The sequence below is a fragment of the Filicampus tigris genome, chromosome 19 (assembly GCF_054856515.1).
Source record: "Filicampus tigris isolate MCC_2025a chromosome 19, RoL_Ftig_1.0, whole genome shotgun sequence".
NCBI classification, from domain to species: Eukaryota; Metazoa; Chordata; class Actinopteri; order Syngnathiformes; family Syngnathidae; genus Filicampus; species Filicampus tigris.
The window spans coordinates 11,033,708-11,054,091 of NC_141235.1; the positions used below are offsets into that span (position 1 = coordinate 11,033,708).

At 38.7% G+C, this 20,384-nt stretch overlaps 1 protein-coding gene across 4 annotated transcripts in view; it reads right to left on the reverse strand.

The window, feature by feature from the left end:
• The window catches only part of rbfox3a (RNA binding fox-1 homolog 3a), a 346,279-nt gene that overhangs the window by 194,803 nt on the left and 131,092 nt on the right, over window positions 1–20,384 (reverse strand). For all 4 annotated transcript variants that reach the window (XM_086016851.1, XM_086016850.1, XM_086016849.1 and 1 more), the window contains exon 4: window positions 3,468–3,518. In XM_086016851.1, coding sequence (XP_085872977.1) covers window positions 3,468–3,489 — 22 coding nt within the window. In that variant the 5' untranslated portion in view covers window positions 3,490–3,518. The remainder of the gene's footprint in view (window positions 1–3,467; window positions 3,519–20,384) is intronic.

Consider the following 20,384-nt stretch of genomic DNA (forward strand, 5'->3'; position numbering starts at 1 on the left):
ACATATATATATATGTGTGTATACATATTTATATATATATATGTGTATACATATATATATATATATATATATACATATTTATATATATATATATACATATTTATATATATATATGTGTATACATATATATATGTATACACATATATATATATATATATATATATGTGTATACATATATATATATATATATATATATATATATATATGTGTATACATATATATATATATATATATATATGTGTATACATATATATATATATATATATATATATATATATTTATATATATATATATGTGTATACATATATATATATATATAATTATTATATATTGATACTGTTATTATTATATTGTATATATATATATATATATATATATATCAATTATTTTATGTATTTAGAGGGATTTTAGCTTACCCGTATGCCACAAATGTTTTCATCAACTTAATACGCAGAAAATTAATTCTCACTGAAAACATAATTGGGGGAGTTTTGCTGTAGGGGGAAGATCCTTTGGGATAGAGGGTTGTCTAAAAACATTATAGTAATTGACAAAGTGGGGAAATATGCCACCATTTACACAAGAACCATTTTGCAATTTTAAAAAAGTAATTACAGTTATGGCTAACAAACTCAAGATTCAACCTTTGTACCTCTTTTTGCTCCAAGTACCCTAAAACCTGGCCTTAAAATGCTTCAACAGCAATCTCATCTGTGTAGCGCAGTCCTTCTCAAATAGGGGGGCGGGCATCCCTGGGGAACATATTTTTTGTTTCGTTACTTTTGCCGTACAAGAATAAAGTGTAATTGCACATCCACTACAGTAGGGGGCAGTTGCCCTTTTATGTTCCGTTGATGTAAATACAGCAGAGGTGTACTTATTACAGTTTTATAGACAAATGACACAATTTACAGTGGCGGCGGAGAGTTTGGGGGGGGTGCAATTTATTTTTTGCAGCACTTTTGAAAACATATGTTCTACTGTAACCAGTATCAATGATTTGCACCAGTGCAATGGTCTTAAGATGGCACTGTCAAAAACTACATTATGGCTCATGCAATTAGTATTATGATGCTTTCCTGTTTCGTTGCTCAAAATATAGGCGGATGGAATGGAAATGTATACAAATAGCCGCAGCACCTGATTTATAGGCGTAGACTGGCCCCTCCGATAGAGGAAAGTGCATCTAAAATTTAATGTCTGAGAAAAGAAAATCTAAAATCTGCTGCCCTGTTTTGTGAAAACACACCCAGAGGCAGAAAAGGGCAGGGAGAAACTTTACTGCTCCGGTTATAATTTTAGAAACTGTTAAACATTAAAGAAAGTAAATATTACGGTTTTAGTTTTTATTTCCTTTTTCAATATCAGGCAAAAAAATAATGACAATTGAATCGTTGTTAGTATGTCCATCAAAAACCATTTTAGCCATTATTCATTTTAATGAAGTTTGTCGATAAGTCAATGTTAAGATAATACTTGTGGTTTGGGTCCTTTATATTAACAATTGGTGCCATCCAAGTTTAGGGAACCGTGGAACCGAACAATAAGAAGAACATGAGAGAACAGACTCTTTTCTGATTTTGTTATGTGTGGTAAAAATAAATAAGATCTGAGTATTGCTGCTTAACCTATATGAGAAGTTGATCCGCTATTGTTTCAATATCGCTAAAGTTTTGAGGGAAAACAATATAATGAAAAAAAAACAATACACGGTTCTATGTTTGTCTATCATGCCAAATCACAACAGACGTTTTCTCAAGGTACAGGTATAAAACACTTGTCACACACACACCAAATAAAATGAGACTCATTAATAGCTCACGTTCAATGACGCACATCAAACATTTTGACACAAAACAGCTCTTGCACCATATCACCAAAACACATCTCATTGTGGATCATCAAAGGAGCCACAATTCTCTTACGGAGATCTTTACTTTGAGTAGCGCACTACTTTTCAATTAGTTCCATGTCAGCGTGATTGGGCGTCAGAGCCTTGATGGGCCTGGAGGCCCGTTGATAAACACTGATAGAGGCTAAAGAAAGCAGAGCTGTAATTGCTATTATGGATAGGGACCACGTTGTGTTAGTGTGTCTACGTGTGTGCGTGTGCTGAACGCGCTTTATGAATTCCTGTCACTCACCACGTTCATGTTGAATATCAGACTTTTCAGGGAAAATATACAATGCATTGAAAAAGTGATTCCTCTCTTCAACAATTACTACTTTTTTTCATAGCTAGCATAGCATAGTAAGCAAGAAACTGGGCAGCTCCCGAGATCAAAAGGGTGAACAGGAGATGGAACTCTGGCAACCATTTTTTCTTCACAGTTACTAAACTTAAAAAAAAAAAAAATATATATATATATATATATATATATATATATATATATATATATATATATTTTTTTTTTTTATGTGCCACAGGGTATTGAATTGCGCATGTGCATACTTATTAAATAAAATTCCATGCTGTTACCCGGTCCGAACATAGCGGTGACGACCTTTAGTTTAGCGATGACGGAAGCGCTGTTAAAATAACGATGACGGAGTGACTGATGGACAGACTAGTCCTGATTAAAACAATGATGGACTGATGTTGATGACTGGCGGGCCGGCCACTGGCAAATGAGGAATAACGACCGGTGAAATTTACTGACGCATCCACCAATTGTTCTTTTAATGCAATGTTGTTTGAATTGTTTGAGGTTTTGTGCCACGCATGTGTATGCGTGCAAATATGCCTCCCACGCGGTAAAATGATTTTACAGTTGTGTGCTGCAAAGTAACTGCGTGCACTGTTTATATTTCCACAGATCTAAGCGAGTTGGGATTGATCTTTCCTTCTCCTATTAGATTAGTATTGATGGGCCGTGAGAACAGATGGCCACACCTACATCTAAGGTCTCAGTCGTCACTTCACCGCATATCTAACTGAAATAATAATACATAATCTTTTATGATCAAACTGTATGGTGTATGTGTGCCAGAAGTGTGTTGCAGGGGAGGCATTTCACACATTTCACTCCAAAAGTCTGGAATGAAAGTGACATTCCATCATTACACAGCAGGAAAAGAGACAAGCGAAAGAAAGAGGTGAATGGATAGATGGATAACTAGAGAGAGAGAGAGAGAGTGAGAGAGAGCATGGCCAACAGCATGGCACAGGCAGCAGCGGAATTAAAGAGGCTTTTTTTTTTTGTGGCGTTTAATATCCATTCATTGGCTGGACTGCTGACACAGTCAGAGCACTGCGCTCAGGATTTATAGCCACTAAGAGTGGGCATGCCCAGAACCAAAGCACTGCAGTCAGCACATTCTCACTCTGCGCATACACACACTGTGAAAGACAGCTGGCTGCACACACACGCGTACACACACCTAAACATTCACCTGGGTACCAGAGGTGGTATGAAATTTGGTAGATTGTGTGCAATGGAATCAGAGGTACAAACATACACACCAACCTGCCCAACTGGGGGTCTCCATGTACAGCCGACTGGTCGGAGTGAAGGGGCCTGTAGACAAGCACAAAAGAGAGGGAACCATTTTTAACTATCACGGACTAAACTTCAGCCATCATTTAGACAGGAAAAAAAGGATTGAAAGTTCATATTCGAGCTTTGACTAAATACTTGTAGAGCTTTACAATTTAGTGTTACAAGGTAAAGATCTAGCCGCTGTAATCATGGAGCTTTAAATAAAAGACAAAGGAATTATCTGCAAAACCTACTGATAAAATGCAAAGCTCTTTACGTGCATTGGCTGCAACTGTAAGATCCGACTAAGTAAATGTCAGGAAAATCGTACTCGATCAGCAGAGCTTAAGTTCAGCTTCATGGAGTCACTTTAGTTTATGGAAGGTGTGTATTGAACTCTGGTGGGGGGGGAGGGTCATGCTGACCATTGAGCAGAAGAAAATAATATATCCAAAAATGTGCTAGAATTATATGAAAAAGACGACAAAATTTACAACACTTATTGCTTATGCTGGTTGTTCCACTGGCTCAGACAAAGAACAGGATGTGGTGCCTCTTGCTGCTGCTGTATTGTTGTAATTAGTTTGGTGTAATCGCAAGGCGAGGCCAATTCTGATTAAAAATGTATATGGCGAGTGCAAGATGGTGGCAATTGCGTGAATGTGAGCATTTCTTAAATGGCGGGCATTAATCTAATGTGTTGCACTCATTGTGCGTGATAGGGGGAGCGAGGGAGAAAGCGAGAGGGAGAGAGAGGTTCCGTGTTTGCCTGTGGGTAAAACTAGGCTCGCTCCAGCTCGGAAAAGCGTTTTGATATTGGTCTCTTTCGTCGTAAGTAGCAACAAATTTAAAAAGAATGAGAAGACGGGACTAGAAAAAAAGTAGAAACAAAAAGCATCAAGGTAATATTTTGAAAAATGTAAATGTCACTACAGAGTAATTGCGAGAAGATACGCACCAATAAAAGCTTAGGTATATTTTCCCTTTAGCACACTGTGTCAACGGGATACACGAAAACAAATGACTAAGAAAATATTACAGCTAAGCAATTTGGTCCCACCGCCTTTTACGGAGGAAAAAAGTGGAACATTTTGAAAATGAAATGACAAATAAATAAAAATGCACAAACAATATGTTTGAAACCCATTTGCAGCTTCTGCAAAAAAGTACAGAGGGACAAAAAAAAAAAAAAAAACATGCTTATTTAACCATGCTTGAACTTTCTGCCTATGTGGAATTTTTTAAGTGACAAATGAGGACAGTGTGTGCCCAATTCTAAGACAAAACACACTTGATGAAGGTGAGGTTGAAACAGTCATGAATAGGAGATGCAAAACCACAGCTTCTAAATTATCAGAACCTCTTACACCCAACCTTCTACTCTAGCAAAATGTAACTGTTTTTTTTTTTTAGACCTGCAAGAACAATTTGGGTTAAGAATACTGGGAGGGTTAAGGATTAATGAATTGCTTGATACAGCGGATGTCAATTCTCAAATCCAAAGAAGCATTTTTCTTCTTTTTTTTTTTTTTATACCATGTTTACTCTCTTCACATCTACTTTCACTTTCACTACATTGACATATTATCACATTACTAAGCAACCAAACACCTGGCCAAACACTAATCCATAAACACTCCCATGCTAGCATTTATTTTGTTTTTAACAACATTATGAATTGAATAGTCACCTCAATCGGTAAACAGACTACGAAATGGGTCGATAATAATGCGAGCGCAGTAGTACGATTAATGGTAGCTGGGGTGACTTCAAGCGATGTAACAGGGGAAAATACAAAAAAGAAAAGTGAGAAAAAAAAAAAAAAAAATCGGTCGCCGTTTTCCCACGCTGCCTTGCGTCGTCTAACATCTCAAATTTACAACAGTTACCATCGTCTGCAATGAGCCACATCTGTCATCCGTGTAATTAAAGGCGTCTCCACACCTGTTGTGGTTACAATGGTCTCTAATGAATAGTGGGAGGATGAATAACAAGATTAGGGCCATAAGTTTGAAATAAAATTAAACCAGCAGTCATTCTAACTGACCATATGGAATGATGTCAGACATCACCGAGTAGAAGCGAGTGATGTCACTGCTCTTCCTTATCTGAGCGACTGCCAGCTTGTGCAGTCGCTCAAGGAACATGATTGGGTTACGTGTGTGTTTATTATTGTGTGTGTGTGTGTGTGTGCGTGACTCGTCTAGGGGCCGCCCGACAGGTGACTGGGCCTGATTCCATTAACCATCCGGTAATTTGACCCATGTTTAATCAAATCAACTTTAATACCTCCAATCAAATTACATCAGCCTCCTGTGTCCTATCACACACTGAGTAGGATCTGAAGAGATAGTGGAAGATGAGACCAAATTTGCAAATTGAGCCCAAGTGCTGCCTAAGTGCAAAAGGGAATATTTGGGAGAAAGTGCAATAAATTCATAGTCAGCGAGTTCCAAATATCTAATACGAAAAAAAAAAAATACTATGGAAACCGGGCAGGGTGGTACAGATTATACAAAATTCAGTCGATTCCAAATAATCTATGTCTTTTTTGTATTTCATTGTATTTCGTGAATATTTCATTTTACATAACTTGGTAGTAAATTTGAAGCAACCCATTTTTTTTTTATTCACGATAGGAGAAATAACATCAAAGATTTCTTTGAAAGACGTTTTCAACAAAAGTTAGAAAAAAAAAACACTCTAACCCTCACCTTGCTTATATAATACAACTAAGTATTCAAATCAACGAAGAATCACCTAAATAAAGAATTATTAGGTTTAACCTGGAACCATTACTCAATTCCGCAAAAACGTAGATGTCTGTTTTAGCATGTGAACTCTTCTGTTCTTCTGGGAAATTGTGTTTTTATTTTAGAAACCTCCCAAAAATTAAAAATCGAATTTATTCCGCCGACTGCCCTCACCGCATTCTCCTCAGCATCACCTCAAACACAGTCACTCAATTGCGACATGCGAATCCATTTGACTCATAACGCCACGTGACAGTTGACAATAGCTGCAATTCAGAAAAGAAAGAACAAAAAAAAAACTCTTCTCAACCAAGAATAGGAAAAAAATAACAATGGGTCACATTGGTAGAAACGTTTGGAAAAAAAAGGCATGTGTGTGTGCTTTATATGTCCATGATGATAGAAGACGTACAATATACAGAGAAAGGGATGATTGCTCATGGAAGGTTGGAAAATTGAAGAAAAAAAAAGTTTTCATTTCTCTGAAATGACTAACATACAAAAAGCATTCCTGGATCATTAAAAGTAATATAATAACCATCTTGTGTGGATTTAAGAAAATGTAACAACACATAAAAAAGTAACAAAGACGTAAAGCTACAGTATAAAAAAATCAATCACATCATTGACTAACCCCCCCCCCCGGTTTGGAATGAACGGGAAAAGTCATTTGCTTAAGGGGGAGGAGTGGTTGTTATAGTGCAGCTGGGGCGTTACTTTTCGATTAGTGATTAGGAGGATAAAGAGCAGTGGAGGTTCCTTAAGGGTGGATGGTTGACAATGGAGCAAGGGAACACATGAAGCCTGTTTTTTTTAGAGTAATGATGAGAGCAGAGCTCAGAGGATGTCAGCTTTTAATGCTGGGATCACAGCTTCCCCACCAGCAGTAATCTCATAGATTTCATCTAATTTAATTGGAAACTCTTTCACTTCAACTAATGGGCCTTTTTATTTTCAGATATCTACATGCTGCTGGGTAATGCTGCGGCCACTGATGAGACTCCTTGGCTGTTCTTTTTTTTTTTTTTTTTTTTTTTAACGAACTCCTAACCACCATCTTATTTGATTGTTTTTTTTTTTTTGTTTTTGTTTTTTTGCTGATACGTGATAAATATTCAAATAAATAAATACATTAATGAATGCGCCCCCCCCCCCTACCCCCCCAGAAAAAAAATCTGGATCCAATCAGTTTAAAGGAGCACTACTACCATCAAGCTGTGAATAGGGTAACTGGGAATATGGTATTTTGAATTGCTTTACCAGAAGGCCGATGCGAATGAGTGAGTAACCCAGCAATGAGGGTTAAGGGGTTTGTCCCTTAACTGACATAACATTAGATGTAGTGGGATTAGAACTCTCCATAAGAGTGGAGGTAATGATGCCAAAGTCGGTGCATCTAAACACAAGGACAGAATTGTTGGTACCCCTCTGTCAATGAAATAATAACAAAAACAAATTGTATTAACAAATGGATTGTGGTTTAACAGAAATAGTTCAATAAACTCATGAAATAGCAAACTCATCTTGACTAGTCTAAACACACCATTCTGGTTAATATTGCGTTTGTGGAATATGGATTGAGCAGGAACATCCACCTGTTTTAAGCCACCTCAGGTGGCGGCCATTTTGTCACTTCTGTCGGCTGAAAACGACATGACAGTTACTCAGGACTCGGGTAACGACCGATCACGGCTCACCTGTTTTCAGAAGGTGAGTTAAAGGAATAATGACGCGTGACTATTTTTACGTTGTTTAATACCATCGAATTGCACAACGGGACTGAAATATATATACATACGGTAATCATATCTATAAACGCAGAGTAATAACACATCAACCTTTGAAAGCAGTCCATATCACCCAGTCCTAATGTATCAAAATTCCGGTTTCTGAAACATTCGGACTAACCCGTTAACATGCGTAAGAAGACAGTTGCTCTGGTATAGATGGTAATTGCGATCAACGTACTGCTTTGAAACTTTCCTAGAAGCAATATGTTACATGTCATGAACGGTCAAATACCGTGACCTGACGCCACCATGCTAATATGGATGCCTCCGAAGCGTGTTGGAGCGTCAGGTATTTTGTTGTCGTTTTCCCCTACAGTTTACTTTGAAGTAACCGCACACAAATCTAACTTTCTGGTTGACTGTGCTTACTTTCTGAAGACCCACCGTACACGGGATGGAGGTTTCAGTTCCCACTAGTGTTTATTGTGCCAGGTCCACATAAAAGCTTGATTGTGGCCATATACTCCAGTATGCTTGACTGTGCGTTATGGCCACTGATCTTTATGTCTCTCTGCACAGGAGGAAGACCATAGCCTCAGCAAAATGTTGGCTACATAGGCATTTGTGCTTGCCTTGTGTGACTTTGCGAGTGTGTGTTTGCATGAACTCCCATACACCGGCACCGCCGTTGCCACCGGTTCATCTGCATACATTCCCCCAGGGGACGCATACAATAGGAACACTTAAATGAGGCATGCATAAATGGATGAAGCGCCTCTTGCATCTTACACAAGGCCTTGTGTGGGTTTTCCTAGTTGCATGTGTTTTATTCTCCCTTCTTCCCTGCCTAGCGGTGGCAGTTAGGTAATTGAAAGCGAAATGGGGAGGAAGAGAAGGAGAGAAGCGGTACAGATGTGAAGATGGAGAGGGATGAGGGGTGAAGCTCTTGGACTCAGAAACAATTAACCCCTGAAATAATCCAGGGATCAGATGTGCTGTAAACACTTCGGACGAGGGGGGGGAAGCGAGGTTGGGAATGGGACGAGCGCTTGAACGAATGAATGGAACATGAAAATGTAATGAGTCCCGCTGGTGGCGACATGGAACAAAGACAATGCTGCATTTAGTGCACGTGTGTATGTGTGAGTGGGTGGACGCGTACAGTGGACTTCTATTGAATTTCACTCCACCTCTGTCTTTCTGTAAACATCCGAATGCCTCAAGGTACAATGGGTGAGCGGTGAGCTGCCATCTCTGGTAGGGTGAACTCTATTTCACGGGTTAGTGCTACAGTGAACAATAACAGCATCAAGCCTCTTGGCTTCATAAAACATAGTACAGCACAGTTTCCGTTGCAACTGTTTGTCCATTTTTAGCTCCAGCAATAACTGTCAACAACAGGAGGGGCGCCTCTTGAAACAAATAACCTTGACAGACAGGGGAATCATTCCCGTGGAATGAGCCACCCTTTAGTAAAGTAACTAATCATTCACAAAGGATAACAGCAGAGGACAGTGATTTTAATATGAAAATTAATTTCAGTTATGTGCTGAAAAAAAAATACCTTTGCCCATTAAGGTTTCCCAAAGTTTTACAGCTCAGCATCATGTAAGTATGTCGTTTTGGTCATCAACAGCTTTCTTCATCCATTTTCTATACCACGTGTCCTCTTAGTCACTGAATCAATCTATCGTGCGCGTTTTTGGAACATGGGAGGAGGCCGGAATTTCCACGCATGGGAAAATCCACTGCACTGAGGATTGAACCCAGATTCTCTCGACTGACGGTTAGACAAGGAAGGTTGGACATGGCCTGACGAATTTCCTTACAAACATTTTGAAATTAAAATCAATATTTGGAAAATCATTTTCAAAATAATAATGGAGAAGAGGGATGTTATGTGTTCGGACTGGGCTTTACCGTACATTTCGTCTTTACTGCTCGTCTCAAACAGACTTGTATCACTTAAAAGGGAGTTTGTAATATTCAAAAATGTAACTTTTTAAAACATTTGTTCAAACTGTCAGTATAACCTAACTGTAGTACATGAGTACATTTGATTTTTAAGAAACAACTGCATTCGAGGTAAGTCTCGTGCTTAACTGTTAGCTTGGGCTTCAGGGGATTTGCTGAAACTATGGCGGAATATCAACCTCCTGAAAAAAAAAAAAAAAACATTCGTTGTTAGCCAGCAACTGGGCATAAGGCAAACAGAAACAGAGCAGGTACCTTAAGCAGATGAGAGGATTCAGGAAGTGATACAGAATTAGCAAAACTTACTAGCAATATTCCGGTTGCGCAATCGCATGCAAACACGAACAAAACATCTGCTGGAGGTTACATTTATCATTTCTTTTTGTGTGCCGATTGTATTGTATTCCAAATAATAAACCTTATAAACAACAACATCTACTGTTATACTAACACTTTACGAATAAATCATGCTACGTGGCTGCCGTCAGCTTGTTTACAATGCTAGCTAGCTTGTTTAGAACCTTCATGCTAGCATAGTATTTCTATCACGACTGTTAAAGCTGGTTATGAATTCTCTGTGACTCTTATGACAACACACTTTGATGATAACATACCATTATGAATGTCCATGTTTGAGAATTACTCCTGTGCATGTTATAAAGGGGCGTGGCCTTAGTCAGAGACTTGATTGGGTGGAGGGATCAGCCAAGTGAGTCTGCGTTCAAATCTTTCTTGCAGTTTTACCACAACAAGCCCACCCATTAAAGAATAAACAGGAAAGTTAGCATGGCATTCTTAGCCTGCGCAGCATTGCAAGAATACATTGTGACATGATGTCGTAGCAGTGATTTTCTTTGGCTTTTTGCTCAGGTTGCACAAATGTAGGAGATTTTCAAATGCAATATGGTCTTGTAACTAAAAAAAATGCCACCTGTCATATTTCTATGAACTTTAAATAAACAAATTGCTCATAAACACTCCCAAAGGGACTATAATTAGTCATATTTACTTGTAATAAAGTGTTGCTAAATTTGGTGGAAAAGGGCAAAAAAGTTAGCAGAGGCATAGATAATCCTCCATAGAATTATACTTTCAAAAAGGCTAAGTAAACATTCTATACAACCTCGGTCAGTGTCAAAACTGCTGATCTGAGAATAATCTAAGCTAGCATTATCAGCTTGTGTCAGTGTAGGAGGGGAACAATGCAAGACTAATGGGCGAGTGGTGGAATTAATGGTTGTGCACGCGTATTTGTGTGCGTGCGCGTGTGTGTGCACTCATCTTTGTTGGATAATGTGTGTGCACATGTGCCAACTCAGGCTAAAATACTAGCACAATGCATACTGCAAACTGGAAAGTGAAATTAAAAGTAACTTTATTTACATTTAAATTATGCGTGTGAGCGTGTGTGTGGGTTGCAGTCACTGTGGTTGTAAACTAAATTCTAACTTATGATAATGAATTCTGCAAACCCTGGATCAATGCACTTTGTACCTTTCAGGTTTTATCCGATATTGATAAAACAGTTTAAAAGAGGCATTGGACTGTTTTGTATGCATCCGTGCCCAAGAACTTTTATGTACCTCATGATTTGTCAGTTACGTTGCATTACTGTAACTAGACTGAGACATATTAGGCCCACACTTCAAAGACAAAAAAAAAAAAGTCATAAAATGACTGGTGTCAAAGGCATCATTAAAACGCACAAGTAAGACATTTGCATAGTCTAAAAAATTGTTGGTGTCTGTAAGTGGTGTGTTTGGGAATACACTCGTGTAATTGAAGGTACATTTTTAATAAAGACGGTTTTGCGTAGTGACGGTGGGTCTACGAGGTACGAAAATACAAATGGAGCGCGTGTTGGGGATGGTATGTAAGGTGGCAAGTGTGAAGGGAGACGGACACAGAGCAAGAGAGAACAAATATCCCATTAGATGGTCATGGAGGACTCTGAGCGCTGTGTGTGTGGTTTTAGTACATCATTGTGCTTGAGAGCGTGTGTCAGAGATGGAGCGGAGGGCCCTTTCGCATTAAACACCCCATTCTGCTGACAATGGCAAAAAGAAACCAAATGGCCCCACACACAACTCTACGCATGCACTTTCACACTCTTGCCTTCATCCTGCTGCCTTTGCTTTATTGATTCTTAAACGACACGGGAGTCACTGTCATGGATCTGCTGCGACCACTCCGCTGGCCTGTCGGTTTCATTAAATCTACAGCGAAACGACTCCAAGCATCGAGTCCAAAACGTGCGTCTATTTGACCTTTTGGCATGCTGTATTTTGTGTCCACGTGTGATAATGTGCATTCAAAATATTTGATAAATTTTTCCATCATAACCAGAAGAATATGTCGCAGCAGTCTTGACGTCGATTGTCCACAATGTGAAGCAAATTCTTTTATTTGCGCTATGGTCAATACAAAAATAGTAGCTCGTGTTCCAGAAAAAAAGATTAGAAATATAGACGTAGCAACAATATTCAAGCCACAGTTTATACATACTCTTCTTCGGCTTTGCACATGTGCAAAGGGAGAAAGTGATAGAGTCTCTGACACACAAATTCATCTTTCAACCTACATTTGTGGAGGTGCTGCCCTCTCTTTAAAGCGGAAGTCAATGCAAACATATTTTTTTCAAGAATATGTTTTATGCAAGCTCACTAGTTGAAACAGGGCATTCTGATAAATATTGCGTTTGAGGAATAAGCGTTAATCCACTCATTTTTACCTATCTCTGGGGGCGGCCATTTTGTTTTCTGACGACTGAAAATGACATCAGAACTGCTCACAATGACCAATCACGGCTCAGATTCAGAGAACAGGTGAGCTGTGATTGGTCGTTGTTAGCGGTTGTGATGTCATTTTCAGTGGACAGAAGACAAAATGGCCACCCCCGGAGATAGGTAAAAATGAGTGGATTAACACTTATTCCACAAACGCAATATTTATCAGAATGCCGTGTTTCAACCGGTGGTCCTGCTGGAAACATATTCTTGAAAATATTATGCTTGGGTTGACTTCCGCTTTAACTTCCTCCACTGTATGGCAAAGTGAAACATTTAATTGGTCCAATTCCAAAATGCAGTCAGACAACTTCCAAAACTAAGCTAAAAACTGTCTTATTTAGTAAAGTGTACAGTCCACTTTACCCATAGATAGCATGCCTTGGTAACTCAAAGGACCTATTCCTGTACTAGAAGACTGCTCCGATACTGATGGAGCTCTCTCCAGAACTCTTCACCCAGAAGCCCTGAGGCATTTAATACTGTAGTAGTGGCAGGGAGTAGCAGCTCAGAACGGTCATGCTGGCAGAAACCAATTCCCGCTACAGCAATCTCATTCTTTCAGTCATTCCCCACAGCGCCTGGCAATAGGTGAGGAGCAAAGTTAGAAACCCCTTGTTTTTTTTTTTGTTGTTTTTTTTTATAGTGGTAGGCACCACAACGGTCTTGTCATTTGGATCATTATATATATTTTTTTTTCAAGTGCAATTATTAAAATTGTTCAACAACAAATACTTTTAAGTTTGAAACATCAGCGGCAGTAAATACTGAGTGAGTGACAAGGGTTTTGAAGTAATCCATTTAAACACCTCTTGGATAGCTGATTAGCTGATGGAACAGTTGGGCAATTTAAGGACTTTTTGTTCTTCTTCTGGTGTCATAGATTCTTGCTGGGTACAATTAATACCAAAGGTATAAAAAATGGATGGCTAATAGTGAGGCCGATACCAGGCAATTTAAAGTCGATACAATACAAATGACTTTTTGGCCATGTTGTTTTCAATTCCAATACCAATATTATAACCCCCCCCTTCCCCCCCATCGACTAAAACAAGATGGTAACTGACCGTTTAAACGTTTGAATGTGTCTTAATATATTAATTAAATGACTTCATTTTGATGAAGTATATGGTAAGTAGATACACTTGAACTTCGGAGAAAGCACCAACACTCAACACAATGAAACGGCTAAAGCGTCAATAGTGAATACGCAAATAATATTTTTTGAATCATTTTTTAATGAGACTATACTTTGTCTAATGACTTTTTTTTTTTCATTTTATTCATTTGTATTGATACTTTATGAGCGCAGTCGATACTCAATTGATACTTGTGAGAGTATGGATGTATCAAAACCACAGGTCTGATACGCCCATCACTAATGGCTAGGTAATATTTTCAATGTAAAGGGTCAGGCTATGACACTAAGCTAATGGAGCTACATAGACATTTTATAGCAATGTACAGATGCCTACTAAAACACACACATAAGCATACACGTGCAGACACAGACACAAACACTTGGCCCGAAAGTTCTGTTTGCTCCTTGTAAATAAAACATAAAGTTGGCGTTTCCCAGGAGAATGGCATATTACTATTTCTGCACAGGACAGCAAAGTTTGCTGCTACTTTGGCGATATCTATATCGGCTTGCTCTTCCTCTGTCCTCTTTTACCCTTTCGATTTATTCTGAGGCGATTCCGTGTGACGTGCCACAATGAATGTATAACGATATTGTCATGGTAACAAATAAATATCTTAGTTTCAAACTTCAAGGTCCTTCTGTAGAATTAATTCAATTCATATTTGGTGTATATTCATATTTGCATTATTCTTTTTAGACATGTTTGTTTTAGACATGAGTGCTATTTGAATAGTGAATTACTTCCATCTATCCTGGAGAGTTTGATGTGTATTATGGAACACATTGTGAGTGATCTTTCATGGACCGCCATGTATTGCGTGTGCATGTATGTGATACCTCGCCAGAAGATCTGCTTTGTTTTCAACATTTGCTGTCCACACATGCTGAGAATAAGCGATTCTCTCTTAACACTGATGGTCTGCAGTGGACTGGATGAAATTCAGTTACTATCAACACATATGGTATTGTGGCTACCGACAATGACAAAGCCTTTTGGACTGCTTTATGTCGCCCCTTGGTGAGCCTGCCATATGTAGCCATAGTCATTCATGAAGAGTTACGGCTCGGAGCTGCAACACCGATGGGACGGAAACGCTGGAGAAGAAAGCAAAAGAGAGGTGGTGCAGGGCAATGCAGACAAGGTATCATTTGATCTTGTAGGTCTAAAGATGAGGAAAACGGAATATACAAAAGATTATTCTGGTTGGTTTTGTTACTGTGAGAAATAATGTTTTGCTGTTTTGAGGGAACAGGATCAAGAAAATGCTTTCTGGATGTGCAAAACATGGACCTGGCAACCCTGATAACGTTTACTTAATGTGTAATATCAGTTAATGTTACTTTTCTGGCGTGATTAGGTAAAACATTGGCCAATTTGCTTATTGGCTGTAAAATACGTATGCCAAATCTGAATTTTTGACAACACTGACGTTTCAGTATGGGCGACGTATGCACAGTATACGGGGAGTGCCCATGCGTCGTGTCGAGGCATGCAAGTTTCTTCAAGCAATATATTTTTTGCACGTGTATGACAATATTTAGCCAGCCAATGAGCATTAAATTAAACTGTTAAGCAGACAGTCAATAAAGCCCAGCTATGCAGTGTATCAATGCCTCTGTTCTACTTTGCTGTTGGCCTCTCATGCCGTTGAAGCAACAAATGAAGGGAGTTTACGAAGTTGGCTAGCGCTAGGTAGGACGAGGCTGGTACAAAACGGGACCAAAAGCAAACAAAAAACAAAAACAACAGCAACAACAAAACCCTGGGTTATGCTGGGTGTGACTAAGATACGGTGAGTGATCCTGTAGGTTAAAGTAAGTTATTTTCAACTAAAAAGGAAAAGCCTTCCATAGGTGCCGGGGTACACATTTTCAAATAATTGAATATGAGGCTTTGGAACTCCAGAGTGCGTATAAATGGGTGAATGAGAAGCATTTACTTGGTGCATGCTGTAGCTTTATGAAGTTCACTAAAGTTGACATACTAATTTACGGTGGGGCTGCAACATCAAATATGGAGGAAACACTCACGACCGGAAACGAAACTCACAGTGGAGTCTTTGTATACATATCTATGATTAAATCGCTTTTTTAATGGTATAGTGTCAAGATTACTCAGTAGTGTCTAAATCAGGGGTGGCCAAGTCCATGATCAGCTCATCAGCAAGATTTGCAAAAGCCTGATGATTTGAATCAGGTGTGTTGCCGTAGGGTTAAACCCTAAAACATGCTGTATTGTGGCTCTTGAGGACCGGACTTGGCCACCCCTGGTCTAAATTATCATTTTTTTCTTTTCAATTAAATACATACATGGCAATAAATTTTTAGTTAATATTTGGCCCCAGGACATTTGCTGACTCGTTGCCAGATTAGTTGCAGCCAAAAATAGGCCCCAAGTCAAAGTCAAGTCTCAGGAACAAGTCAAATCGTTGAAATTTTTGTCAAGCAAGAGAAGTCATCAAATCAGCGACGATGCTCAACTTGAGTCCAAGTCATATGGCTTGAGTCTCCCACATCTAACAAATCCCACCAGTGTGCTTTGGGGTAAGAATGCCGCTACACAAATTAGGGCTATGCAATTAATTGAAATTCAATTACAATTACGATTATTACACTCCACGATTATGAAATTGGTATAGTCGTAAAAAACGATTATTAATATTCATTTATATCCAACACAGTGTTTACACAAGGAAATCATACATTTGCACCTTTTTAAAATGTGATACTACATTTAAGAAATTTTCTTTCATACAAAAGGAACTTACATTTTTTTTGTATTTATATTTTTTAAGTTTAAATATTTTCTTTATTTTATTTTTTTTGCCTAAAAATAAATCGTTTGAATAATCCTGATTTCAATTATTAACAAAATAATCATGATTAATAATTGCTTTCATAATCGAGCAACCCTAACACAAATCATATTCAGATTAGCAGGCCAGTTTCAAACTACAACTATACAGTAGTCCTCTTAGTCCTACAGAAAGGGTGTATTTTGAATATCCATTTTGGAAAAACAAATACTCTTTCTTTAGTTTCTCAAATAAGAAAAAAACACATATTGAGGAGGGAAGGAGAAAGAACTGTGGCAAAGAAGGAAAAAGGGATAAAAAGTGTAAATGTCTATGATGAAGTTGTATCGGAAATGAACAAGAAAAAGAGAGTAAGTTGGGAGCAGGAGAGAGAGAGGGAGAGAGAGAGGGGGCTGGGCTTCTTAAACTAATGAGATATTGATTTGGGAGATACACACCTCCTCAGGGCTTCCGGCTGACACTCAGACAAATGGGCAGCCATTCATTACCAAGAGAGAGAAAGATATAACACTCACGCATAGAGGTGGCTGTGCGGGGTTAGTCATGGATGGCAATAGGAAGAAACAGACAAACTCTGTCGAAGACCGCTCTAGTAAAAAGTGTGAGTAAGGTGACAACAACAAGTAGCGTGTGTGCTGTTTCGATGAATATATATTTGAGGATCAGGCGACATCATTGATAGTGATTCAGAGGAATCACTGCAGCAAAGGCTGAGGCTGTATTGGACATCAGTGCAAATACCAGTAACCAGACAGCAACCACATGCTCATAGCGGGATAAATGTGCTAAAAGGGAATATACTGGATTTACGTTGCAGGTCCAAGAGTACAATTCCAATTTAAAGACTGTTTCCATTTTTGTTTACAGCCACGTTTCAAGTCACCCATATCTGATATGGCTATGTTTACATTCAAGAAGTAAAAATCGTCTTCCCGTTAGACGAGACTGAATCAACGGTGGCTCTGCGGGTTGACCTCAGTTCACACACATTTTTTTTTTTACTTATCTTGAAATTTTGATACCTGTATTTTATTCCAACTAAACCTACAGACAATGGTTGACATTAACACTGACCTCTTTTATAAAAAGAGCCTGTATCAGAGTAGTTTTTTTTTTTAGAAGGAACCAGTGAAGGTGAGTGTGGAATCAGGGGATGTATATGGGTGGTACGTAACATCATTGATGCGGGGTAAAAAAAACACTCGAAATCAACAACATGCTAAGAGAAGTGAGTGTCAAGTGTGAAAAATCACTCCCATGATCCTCACATCCAAGCTTGGTATGTGCACGCTGATACCATAGAATAGGCTGATACAATAGAAATATTGTTAAAGTCGCTCCACCATTGTGGACAGGTGAGCCGTGATTTGTCGTTACCTGAGCCCTGAGCAACTGTGATGTCATTTTCAGTGGCAAAATGAGTTGGCTAAAAACGGGCGGATTTTGCTGCTTAACTCATATTCCACAAATATAATATTAATCAGAATGCCATGTTTATACTATTGGAAGTGCATAGAACATATTGGGAAATTTTTTTGGGGGGGTGGCTCCCTCTAAAAGCCTACCATTTCCACCTTGGTAGCTTTTACAATTGTGCTCTCAATTACTGGTGATTGAGAAAGATTTCCAATGAGCGAACCACCACGATATCTCACTTCTGAACCCTTAGCCCCAAAATTGGCCATTGATTTTTACAGGTTTTCAGTCCTTTGCGTCTGTCCCCTCCTACTTCTTACTTTTAGATGGACTAGAGTACCTTGACTTGGTCTGTTATAGCCACTCAACATCTTAATGGGTCAGCTATTGAGTGTACACTGATTATTTGAGCTGGTCGGCAAGGGCCATTGACCCACCCGGGCTGTCTAACAATGGGCCCTGTGGGATCACAAACCAAGTCCACAGACAACAGCCACGGAGATAAGTGCCCTCTCCGGTGACCAAGTAGGCAATCAAAAGGCTAAACAGATGTTGTGTGGGAAAAGAAGAGTGAGAGACTTCAAGTACTGTCGAAACTTGCAACGGGCAGAACATAACATAACATGTAGGAAAGCAGGTTTGCGTAACTCACAAAGCTATTGCCTTGCCTTGCCTGAGCTCAACTGTTTGGTGAAAACACTTTTGTTCCATGTAATGTGATAGCAAGTGGAAAGAAAAATAAAGAGAACGCTTACTTCAGCTAGCACAACATAAACCATCGAAGCATCACTCAATTCACACCAAAGTTTGAAAGGCAGGAAAATGTTTATTCTATTGCGCCTTTCAAAATGGAGATGCACTCCGTGTATTCAAAATGATTAGAAAATTAACTGAACGGTGCACACTACGAACGGAGTGAAATATGGAAATACTGCTTGCACCCAAAAACTATTTTACCTTTCTACGGACTACCTGCACCACCAGAACAATAGCGTTGCCTTACAAAATGCCATTATGAAATATAACCTCATTCACGCGGCCAAGACAATGTGGGGTTGTGATAAATTGTTCTCTGAGCAGCTTTACACAAAAAGAAAAAAACATGCATCACTAAGACTTGGGCAAAGAAGCAGCAGCTTGTTTGTTGTGGCCATTTAAAAAATAAAAATGTAAATTAAAAAAAGAGGAGGCCTGTGCTCGTAATGAGGGTTTGTGAAGGCATAATGGTGGTCATTAGGTTTTCCATGTGTCCGTGCGCTATTGAATGTGGTCCGGTAAAACACTTTGATCAAAAATTCAGGAAAGAAGCAACGTGTTCTTCAAACGCAGTCCTACAACACTGCAAACTAGAAAATACCTCACTAAAGTCTATTAAACATGAAAATTCTTATCCTGATGCAGAAATAATTCCTGATATAGTTTTTTTCTCATACCTACCATCATCTCATCAGGGATTAGTCCAGTGAGTAGTTTACACTTAAATTCCACACAAGCTGAAAATTTAGTAGCTTCAAAAATATTCCTCTTTTCAACACCATTTTGATAACTTGGGGTTTGCCCAATATATATGATCTAATTCTAGTACTAAAGCATGGCTGGACTGATGATGGATAGTTATCGTATCTCCAAGCAAAAACCTTTGGTGCTTGCCAATTTTGTTTAGTCAGCAAATGAATGACCATTCCGATTAGTTAGTCACAACTTAAGTCTCAGGAACATCCGAACAATTCAACTATTCTCTCTTCATCTATTAAAGGAATGATTTACTCTCAGTCCAATATCTTCTTGAACCTCAGCCATGCTTAAAGTCCCTCTCCGTTTTACTCAGCGGTCAAACCAATATAAAAAAAACAAAAACAAAGCTAAGGGACTGTACAACTGCGGCTTGATTGAGACAAATTTTCATTTGTGCTTGTGAGGCTCATGTTTGCATCAATTCTCTATCCTCTCTGCAAACGCTTAATTCTCCCTTTGTGCCTCTTTTATTGTTTGGAAACTTTAATAGCATGCCATATTAATTAATGCAGAGCTTGCAACACTTTATTCAAGAGCTGGCAGGGTAGAAGCTGGAAACGCAGGACATCAGGGATTCGGTTGACAATGATTTAAGTCTCCAGACCTCGATGCAAAGCACTGTCACAAGATTAGAGTCGTTTTATTTGTTTTTTTTTTTTTTTCCTTCCTGTGCTTATTTCATTTGCAGTAAATATACTTTTCATCTATTGTGAAAAATGGATTTGCATCCAAGCCACTATGGTAATGTATACACAGTTTCATTTGTAAACA